At 48.8% G+C, this 10,195-nt stretch overlaps 1 protein-coding gene across 1 annotated transcript; it reads right to left on the bottom strand.

Annotated features, from left to right (window-relative positions):
• Positions 1 to 761: 761 nt before the first annotated feature.
• Positions 762 to 8,792, bottom strand: nox5 (NADPH oxidase, EF-hand calcium binding domain 5). Its single transcript, XM_076028550.1, has 16 exons — positions 8,640 to 8,792; positions 8,176 to 8,326; positions 7,215 to 7,425; positions 6,247 to 6,484; positions 5,994 to 6,147; positions 4,886 to 5,058; positions 4,472 to 4,654; positions 4,007 to 4,139; positions 3,266 to 3,408; positions 2,907 to 3,107; positions 2,774 to 2,818; positions 2,094 to 2,218; positions 1,435 to 1,519; positions 1,261 to 1,360; positions 1,016 to 1,182; positions 762 to 927 (listed from the first exon to the last, which is right to left on the bottom strand). The coding sequence occupies exons 1-16, from the start codon at positions 8,757 to 8,759 to the stop codon at positions 796 to 798; spliced, it is 2,361 nt and encodes a 786-aa protein (XP_075884665.1). The 5' UTR covers positions 8,760 to 8,792; the 3' UTR covers positions 762 to 795.
• Positions 8,793 to 10,195: the final 1,403 nt, after the last annotated feature.

Here is a 10,195-nt window from a genome sequence, read left to right as displayed (position 1 = left end):
ACTAAAGCGCACCCTGACACAAGCCATATTCAGGAACCAAGTTTAAATGTAATTTCTGGAGTCTTTATTAATGTTTTTTGCACACATGTAATTTGCCAGGAACCAATCGTTCCTATAACGGTCCGGTAATACCATAAACGGGGAAAAACAGCTGGGCACTCTTAAATCGACTGTTAGTCCTGGAGAAGATTGCGTTAAGTGTGGTTATTTGATTGAATTGATAAAAAAAAATAAAAATAAAAAAAATAAAAAATGGGGGGCGGACCAAAGTCATACGAAAACATTTTAACTGTTTTAGATGTACCATCATGTTGGGGGGGGGGACAATTCATTTCCATATGTGCATAAGCCAACAAGTGTGTCAGATTTCTCAAGAGTAAATTTAGGAATTTATCACCCTGAATGCAACTTCTTTACTTGTTTTATTTATCTTATTTTTCTTATTTACAACGTGAAGCTAGTCTATGATTTATCCACCAATTTAGTGTGTGTGTGTGTGTGTGTGTGTGTGTGTGTGTGTGTGTGTGTGTGTGTGTGTGTGTGTGTGTGTTTCATCATATTTGTATATTTAAAAAGCTCATTGCACAGCATTTGTTGTCAGCATTACAGTTTTAATGAGAAGAGAAGGAGAGAACGACAGATGATTCCCCACGAAATCTACACAAGTGGAGACATGAATGGAGTGTATACATGAATAAGCCGCTAACCCACATAGGCAGGAAACACAACACGCACGGTTGTATGGGGGGGGCAAGACACACACACACACACACACACACACAGCCGGGGTCGTCCTCAGAAGTTCTCCTTATAGAAGTTGAAGCTGAAGTGTTCACACTGGGCTTTGATGACTTTGGCCAGGGCAGGTGAGCCGCAGTAGAAAACGTGGACTTTCCCTTTATTCTCCTCCGACACCTTCTGGAACACCTGACACACAACAACAACACCACCGTGACGACCGACCGACTGACACGTACATCGGTTACGAGCGTTGTGCAGAGGAGGCTCTCCTCACCTTGGCCCACTCAGGCCGCCCCGGCTGGGTCCTGGTCCTCAGGCCCGTGATGGAGTCCCTCTTCTCCTTCTTGGCCAGCAGGTCCAGCGCCATCTGCAGCCCGATGGCCTTCATGTCATTCTTGCTGAGCGCCGACGTCATGTACATGTGCATCTCAAGGAAGCGACCTGGCCAAGAAGGGGAGCAGCTGGTCAGTGAGTGGTTGGCCTCGCCCCATTGGAGGGGGCGGGGGGGCTGGCGCTCACCTTCGGGCTCCTCGTCGGCCTGGTCCATCTCCAGCTTGGTCAGCAAGCTGACGAACCACTCAAAGGACTTCTGGTCCCTGTTGATCCAGATGAAGTCCACCTGTCCGGGGTCCAGAACACAGTCATAGGCGGCCTAAAAAAAAAATGAGCAGCGCCGGCTGCACCATCTCTTACTTTGCGCAGCTTCATTTCGCTGTCCTTGATGTTCTCGCACCAGGAGTATTTGCAGTTGGGACAGTTCTGCTTCCTCCGGCGGTACCTGGATCCAGGGACATGAAGGCAACATTACCTTTTATATTTCCGATATGTAAACACATTGAAGAAAGAAAAAAAAAACACAGATTCATTCTTCTATTTTAGGCAGGAATTGATGACTTATTTTTTTGCATAAAACTAAACTCAGTGTTATCATTATTTAAAGGGGCGTTGTGTGATACCATTTCACCACTAGATGTCGTAGTTCTGCACTGCATGAACAACCAAATCAAACCCTGCAGGTTCTTGGCTATCTCCAGTGCAGCAGCACCATCACTGGAGCTCCGCTGACCAGGACAGAGAACTGGAGCACCATTGGTTTGTGGATGGCGTTAAGTGAATGAAGTCAGTCCAGAAAATGGCAGCCAGGGGGTGGCGCTCTTAGCACTTCTTTCTGCAGTGCCCTGCCACCTGCTAGCTCGGGAGATCACTGTGCATTAAGAGCGGGCGCTGCACCAGGTTTTGATCATAATCTGGTTCTGTATGGAGAAACGCGCGTGCAAAAGTGCTCTCAACTTGAGCTTGTTTTATGTCTCTGTCCCCGATGCACGCTGGGAAGTGCAGTCCCGCCTTCTCACCTGTACATGATGCTCTGCAGGATGGAGGCAAAGGGCGTGATGCCGATGCCAGCCCCGATCAGGACGGCGTGCTCCGAGGCGAAGATCTGCCTGGTGGGCGTCCCGTATGGCCCGTCCACGTAGCACTGAGCAGCAAAGGGGGGGAGGAGTCTTCACACGTACGTCTCAAAGGTCAAATGTCAGAGGGCACGGAAACGATCGAGAAACTTAAAAAAAATACTAAATTTCCATTTCATTCAACAGTTTCTGTTTCACAACTTGTTCTAGAGCTGCTTTTTATATTTATTTATTTTACGTCATCCGTGTCTTTAGTACTGACCTGATATCGCCACCTTGTAGTCACATGTGATCCTTGCAGTTTGCCAGATTACAATGGGTCAAAAACAATTCCTTAATTATTTAATTTTTTCCCCCAAAAACACTCCAGCTTCTCCACAAGGCAGCACATTTAGCCCTCTGTTGGCAGCCGGCAACTAAAACCAACACTTTGTCTGTCAGACCGTTTGGAAGCAAGCAAAAAAAAAATAAGGTGGTCTCAGACAGCGGAGTCAACCCCTGGCTGTTGGAGGGCGTGGCCAATCACCATAGAGGGGCTCTTAGTTGTCTTTGTGACATCACAAAGGGGTTGGTTTTGACCTCTTTTTTTAAGGCTGGGGGGCAAAGAGACGCTGAAGACTCACCTTGATGTTACAGAACCTGTGATTGTCACCAAACTTCACAGACACCTGCGGCAAGAGAGGTAAAGAGAGAGAGAGAGAGAGTTTTAAAAGGCCCTCCCAGTAAGCAGCTGATGCTTGTTGACGTCCTGGACACCTCTCTGAGGGGCGGGGCCTCTCCCCGCTCTGCCGGGCCCAGGTCGTCCTCCGGGGGCCCCGCCGGGACCCCACAGCCGGGCGTGGAGGGCGGGGCCACATCGGAGCAGGAGCTGTTCTGGCGATACATCATGAGCTCCACCGAGTCGTCCTCGGTGGAGGCCACCGCCCCGTTGCAGCCAGCTGAGCTGAACAGCTCCTCCTGACGGGAGACAGACAGTCAGCCAGTTCGTCAGTCAGCCAGTCAGTAAGTCAGTAATTCAGTCATCCAGTCATCCAGTCAGTCATTCAGTCAGTCAGGTCAGATCAGGTGAGGAAGTGAAACCCGTTTCCCAGCCCGGAGCTGGGCCACACTCTGACCTGGGCCTTGAGCAGCTGCCGGTGCTTCCGCAGGCTGGTGGACAGTCTCTTGCTGCTGACCGCCTGGCTCTCCGGCTGCCTGAAGTACTCGTACAGCCGGTTGGTCCACTGGCCCATGGAGCGCACGTGAAGCCACAGGGTGTCTGCAGAAGTGGGAGCCGCTGCCATCACATCCTTAACGAGCAGACTTCAGAGTTTTGGACACAGGACCAAATTTTTTTTACGTTGATCAGCGGAGACCATCTCAGCTTCAGCAGCGCTTGCTAGCTTGGCTAGGCTAGTCTTACATCACAATCATCACATTGCTTTTTAAGGGACTAGTTTCTCAGCAGCGGCAGAATTTTTTTTTGTCGAGTTGTGGCATAAGCTGCACGGTACTCTTCATCAGCGACAGGCAGCTAAATAGAAGAGCTGCTGAGAAACTAGTCCCTGAAAATGCAATCTGATTCAAGACTAGTTTTATTTCTAACATTATTCTGTCAACGCAGACATTTGCATTGATAGTCTACAGTTATTTACCTGTGGAGTGGGTAATATTGGCAGGCTAGTAGAAACCATTGACTCGTGCTACCCTAGCCTTGCACAAACCAACTCTGCTAACCTAAAAAACGCTGGATGGAATGTGTTGAAACAGTCTCCACTGATAAACAGCACACTGGCCAACCAGGAAATGAGGTCCTGTGTCAAAGAATTCTTTAAGGTGACGGTGGCGGCCGGTGGTGGCGGGAAAGCGAGGCCTACCCGACTGCTCCGGAGCGCTGCTGATGGTGAATGGGTGCCACTCGTACTTGGCAATCACCGGGATGTTGATGTAGACGTAGTCGCCGGGTTTGAAGTGGAAGAACTGGGGACGTTTGATCACCAGGTGAGTCACCTGAGCACAGGGGCGGGCGAGAACTGAAGACAGAGAGAGAGAGAGAGAGAGAGAGAGTGGCTCCGCCCACTCACCCAGCAGCAAACACACAGTTGACGACAAAGGAACGTGAAAGTTGAAATCACTGATCCGCACAGTTTGAGTTTTGATTTTTTTTTTTCTGGGGGTGATTTTTGTGATGAAAAGGGGGCAGGAACCTCATGATTGACAGCTAAAGGAAACACTTGCAATTGGACTGGCGTGCACAAGCCCAACCACAGGTGTCCACATGCAAATGACAAGTCGTGTGACGTCGACCCGACCAGGATGAGCAGGACGTCCCGGTGCCTCACCTTGGACGGCAGCAGGTTCACCTCCACGATGTAGAGGCCGCCCATCCGGGAGACAGCGATGCCCACAATCTTCTCCAGCAGGAAGAGCAAGCCGGGAACCACGAACCACTTCCAGAAGTTGGCGCAGTGGACCATGAGCAGAGACCACACCCACACATAGGATAGGTGGGACCAGTAGAAGATCTGGCGGTGGAGGACACAGCGGGCCAATCAGCAAGCTGCGTCACGATGTGAGTTACAGAGGCATGATGGGAAGTGACACTACTGCGCACACACTCTATGGGCCCATTAATACGGAAGTCAACATTTTTTTCGGCATATGCGCTGGGTGAGCAACTTCTCTGGGGGCTTGGTTCACGTCCAGTTTAGTTCCTGTTTATATAGGGGGAAGGGGGCGTGGCCTCGCTCGCTCACCTCGAAGTGTCCGCTTCGCCTCACGAAGGTGCTGGAGCAGAGCACCATGAGGCAGATGACCACCTGCAGGACCACGCCCGTCACTGAGGCCGTGCCCTTCACCCAGCCAATCCCGGGCCGCGTGGTCAGCAGGTACTCCCACAGGCTGAACTCCCTGCTCTCCGACAGCTGCACTGAAACACACACACGGACACACACGCACACATGCACACACACGCACACACACGCGCGGAAACACACACGCACGCACGCACGCACGCACACACACACACACACACACACACACACACACACACAAAATTCAGACATGAATCAATAATAACAATGGGGTGAAATGCAACATCCAGCTCCTGCGGCTTTTGGCTCCAGTTCAGGGTGTAAACAGTGTCTGATCAAAGGTCCTGCACGGAAGAAGCTCCAGTAGAACCAGGAGAGCTGCACGCCCACCACACTGGCCTGGACTCTTTGGTCCAGATATTAAATATTGAAAGGCACACAGTTCCAGGAGCCTCCAGACAAAGCTGGCGGTCGACTCATCTCACTTCTTTCCTGAGAAAGGTGCTTCATGTTATGCTGAGCTAAACAAGCTAAGCGAGCTAAAGCAAGATTTAGCAACGTTAACGCTTCAGGTTTATGCAACTCAAAATGAACATCATTAGAATTCGCTGTGCAAAGGTTATTAGCTGTATGAATGTGTTTTCTTTCAATGTTTGTGTTTTTTCAAATTTGTTTTTTTGTAAAATTTTTTTGACAGTTCTGTAAATGAGTTTCTCCTCAGCACCTGTAGAAATAAAGGTCATGATAATAATAATAATAATAATAAAATATTATTATTATTATTATTATTATTATTATTGTAATAATAATAATAATAATAATAATAATAATAATAATAATAATAACCTGTTTGTTTGGCCCGCTGAAGAGACAAAAGAACAAGTGAAAAAATAAATACACAAAAATAAGACTGTATAAGCAGAACACAAACAGCCAAAAGAATCTCACAACTAAAGCAATGCAGTGGTTTTAACACACACACACACACACACACACACACACACACACACACACACACACACTTTCCAGATACCATGTGACTCTCTCCTACCAAAGTTGAAGATGTGTGCAGTGGTGTGCACCAGTGTGAAGCCCAGGATGGCATAACCCACGATCTGGTGCAGCAGGATGTTCTGGTCCAGGGGCAGGACCCGCACCACCCAGGTGGCCCTCAGCCAGGTGAGGAAGCGCCGCAGCATCAACACCTACACACACACACACACACACACACACAGGAGTTGTGTCTCGTTGCCTGGTTGTTGGATGGTTGAAGTGCTCCTGACTGGGCCCCCCCGGACTGGTACCATGACAAAGGTGCAGTTGAAGTTGAGGCACTGGCCGCAGCCCTTGGCCACCATGTACCAGCCACCGCCCTGCCGGTGCTGCAGCATGGCGCCCAGGAAGAGCAGCAGGTTGAGGCAGGCGTAGGAGCAGAGGAAGAGGAGCTTGCGGCTGTTGTTGTGCCAGTAGGCCCTGGTCAGGTAGCGAGGGGCCTGCCGCTTCTTCTGGTCCAGGTCGGGGGGCTTCAGCCAGTTGGCGGCGCTGGTGGACGGCAAGGGGACAGAGAAGTCAGAGGGATGTACATTTTAAAAAAGAGTCAAAGTGAATCAGTGGTCATGAGATATCAAATACATTTCCGGATGATTGTCATTATGTGATGACAGAACCAATTTTATTATTTATTATTTATTTTCTAAGATGATTTTGCCATTTGAGTTCTTACTTTTTATTTAATTTTTATTTGGGATGCATCCATACCGACTGATACCCGATACCAGTATTGGGTATCGGTACCGATACCAGGGACTGAGTACTCTATTCGTCCGCGTAAAATGTGTGCCGATACCAGTTGTATATTTATGTATGTACATGACAATTTTGTTGAATTTATGTTTGTACTGCAGTGAAACATGTGATTGTCACCCATGTCCTAGAAAAACATGAAACCTTGTAATCTACAGGTTCTGTAAAAAAGTGATATCTAGTTTTTCAAATTTTTTAATTTCAATTATTTATACAAGTTCAGTAGTAGTTCATGACAATAGTTAGTAATTATGTATTTTTTCAAAAGCGTTATTATAATTATAATCATAATTATTATTTAGTTCTCTACAGTTACAGTTTTAGATGTGTTTATTTATAATAGTATTTCATTATCTATAACCAACTGTAAAAAAAAAATGTTGGGGTGAAAAAGGATGAAATCTGTTCTCATCAATAAATTTGACTTTTCTTGGTGCAGAATCAAGATGATTTCTTCCAGACGGCTGACCTGATGGTGAGGTTCTCCATCACCTCGGGGAAGTTCTCCAGCTCGGCCTTCAACTCCTCGAAGGTGATGGCGCCGCTCCGGTCCTTGTCGGCCGACTCGAAGAGCGCCAGCGTCAGGTCGTCCAGCTTCTCCTCCGGCAGGGAGATGGCGCTCTCGCGCAGGCACGACTTGAGAACCGTTCGTAGCTCGTCGGGGTCGATGGAGCCACTGCCTGCGAGCACAAGACAAGACAAGATACGAAACTGTGCTGATGTTTCTGTGCCGATATCGTCAAATGTACACTCTTGTTTGGCGATTTCAACACATTTCATTACCTTTCTTGCTGCCTTTCACCCGCCTTAATCGGGCCAAAGTCACATTTTCACTACGCTAGTGGGGAACTGCTAATGGCTGATAGTGGGAATGAAGTTATGACTTACTGAAGTGATCATGAAAACTAAAAAAGAAATCGGTGGTTGTCGTAAGGTGAGTTGAGTTAACTCAAAATACGTCTTTTACTCATAACTTGCAACTTCCAATAATTAATTTTATTGCGTTGAACGCAAATTATACAAAAATAATTTAAAACCCAGGCATGTTAAAAAAAACAACAACTATATATTATATACAATAATTAACTCCATCTTAAAACATTGCAAAAAACGCCTTCAGCCAGTACCGTGTGAGACTGCACTGACCTCTGGTGGCTCGGAGGAAAACAACCCTCAGAACAAAGGGAACAAGTTGTCTTTTTCAATGTACTCACAACATTGTTTCATAGGAATGTATAAATTAAACATAAATGGATTTAGTGTGTATGAATAGTGCTACGCAGGGGAGTTCTGCAATTTTTGCATTGGCTCTGAACATTGGCAACATCTCCACATACTGGTCAGCCTCCTGTCTGAAGGCTACTGTGTGTGTGTGTGTGTGTGTGTGGTTGTGGGTGTGAGTGTGTGTTTTTTTGCATGAGAACCCTGACCGTCCACGTCGTACACCTGGAACAGGAACTTGAGTTTGTCCGTCTCGCTGCCGTGGATCAGCAGGTCCAGAGCTTTGAGCAGCTCGTCCAGACTGATGGTGCTGCTGCCGTCCGAGTCGAACAGCGCAAAGAAGCGCTCGGCAAAGAACGACTGCGCGTGCACATACAAACACACACACACACACACACACATACTGTCAGCACACACAGCAGCTCTGTGTCTGGGTCAGTTTATGGCATAAAATGTTTCCTTCTGAATATAAATACATGAATAAATAAATAAAAAACAAGATTGAAAATAAATTAACTTGAATGTTGCTGCAAAAGTGCAAATTGTGCTACATGGATTTCCCAACATGAGAAACACATCCATAAATTGTCTTAATAAATTGTGTGTGTGTGTGTGTGTGTGTGTGTGTGTGTGTGTGTGTGTGTGTGTGTGTGCGTGCGTGTGTGTGTGAGACCTCTTTGACTTTGAGGGCCGTCTTGAACTCATCGATGTCGATCTCCTTGTCGTCTCCGGCGATGCTCTCAAACTGTCTGGTGACCCAGTCCAGCCAGCGGGCGTCCCCGTCCACACTCATGGTGAGTGGCTCTGGAGAGGAAGAGCACGGATAAGAAAGAGGAGGACGAGGAAGAGGAGAAGATAGAGGAGGATGAAGAGACGATGGAGGAGAAGCAGGAGATCTGGATCAATCAGCCTCCATGTAACGACTGTGACAGAAAACAGGAAGCTGCTGCATCAGTTAACAGTGTCAATGTGGACGCTAACGTTTCCTCAGTAGAAGAAGAGAACTGAAGTTCACCAATCGGAAGCCCTGAGCTTGTGGTGGTGGAGGAGATCCCTCCGTCCCACCGTGACTGACGGAAGATTCTTTCAGGATCACCTTCAGATAGTTCCAAACACCTTCTGCAGGTTCAACGTGCAGATGGACATGTGAAACGTTGGAGCAGGAGTTAGTACAGACAGACAGGCAGATAGACACAGAAACAGACAGCCAGCCAGCCAGCCAGCCAAGCAGGTAGGCAAGAAGACAGAGAGGCTGGCTGGCAGACAGACAGACAGGTAGAAAGGTAGGCAGGCAGGCAGGCAGGCAGGCACACATAATGGCAGGCAGACAGACAAGCAAGCAGACAGACAGACAGATATACAGGCAGACAGACAGATAGACAGAAAGATAGACAGACAGACAAACATACAGCCAGCCAGCCAGCCAGCCAGACAGACAGACAGACAGACAGACAGACAGACAGACAGACAGAGAGCTCTTCCAGACGGGTCAGAGTGAGGAAGCCCTGATTAGCTGCAGCTTCAGGCTGCAGTTGCGGCCGACCCCCATAATCATTTTCCCTCCACCCTGCGTCTCCTGACCTCACCTGACCTGAGCGGCCCGATGACATCACCTCACAGCGGAGGGGTGTGTCCACCGGGTGGGTGGAGGAGGCGGGGTGGAAACCTTTCAGCAACAGCTGAAGGCCGTCCGTACGCACGGCCGGCCCGCTGCCTCCCTGCAGCCACACCGGCGGCGACGACTGACACGCAAACGACGGTCGCCGTTCATGCCGATCGAGCGCAAGCAGAGAGGCTGCAGGCAGAGGGACCTCCCTTCAACAGCAAAACCATCTCAAACGTGGCTGCTTCATCGCTTGATCCAGATCATTCTCCTGATCCAGGCAGCAAGACAAGCAAGAAAGCAGCAGCAACAGCAGCAAGCAACAGAACTCCTGCAAGCGTCTCAGTGCGTCTGCAGGTGATTCAAGGTGAGGTGAGAGCGGAAAGGAATCCAGCTTTACCTGCAGCAGAGAAGCTCCGAGCACGTCCACACCTCTGGCTGCTCCCAGTCTCTCTCTCTCAGACCTCCTCCCTCCTCTTCCGTCTTCCCCCCCACCTCCTACTCCTCCTCCACCTCCTCTTCAGTGGGCGTCAGCTGGAGGTGACAGGCCTCCGCCCACTGGGAGGCCAGGCCTCTTTGTGGACGGAGGAGATTTCACCAGGACTGAGGACACTTGGTGCGGGACG

The sequence above is a fragment of the Nelusetta ayraudi genome, unplaced genomic scaffold (assembly GCF_046127955.1).
Source record: "Nelusetta ayraudi isolate G7.1 ecotype Tasmania unplaced genomic scaffold, CSIRO-AGI_Nayr_v1 ptg000026l, whole genome shotgun sequence".
Lineage (NCBI taxonomy): Eukaryota > Metazoa > Chordata > Actinopteri > Tetraodontiformes > Monacanthidae > Nelusetta > Nelusetta ayraudi.
This window is presented reverse-complemented; position numbering and strand designations above follow the sequence as displayed.

Excerpts from the sequence above, each read along its gene's own strand:
- nox5 (XM_076028550.1), bottom strand. The coding sequence starts at position 8,759 with ATGAGTGTGGACGGGGACGCCCGCTGGCTGGACTGGGTCACCAGACAG. Across the intron at positions 4,140-4,471 it reads TGAACCTGCTGCCGTCCAAG|GTGACTCACCTGGTGATCAA; the intron begins GTGAGGCACCGG and ends CCCTGTGCTCAG. Across the intron at positions 3,409-4,006 it reads CAGCGCTCCGGAGCAGTCGG|ACACCCTGTGGCTTCACGTG; the intron begins GTAGGCCTCGCT and ends CCACTTCTGCAG.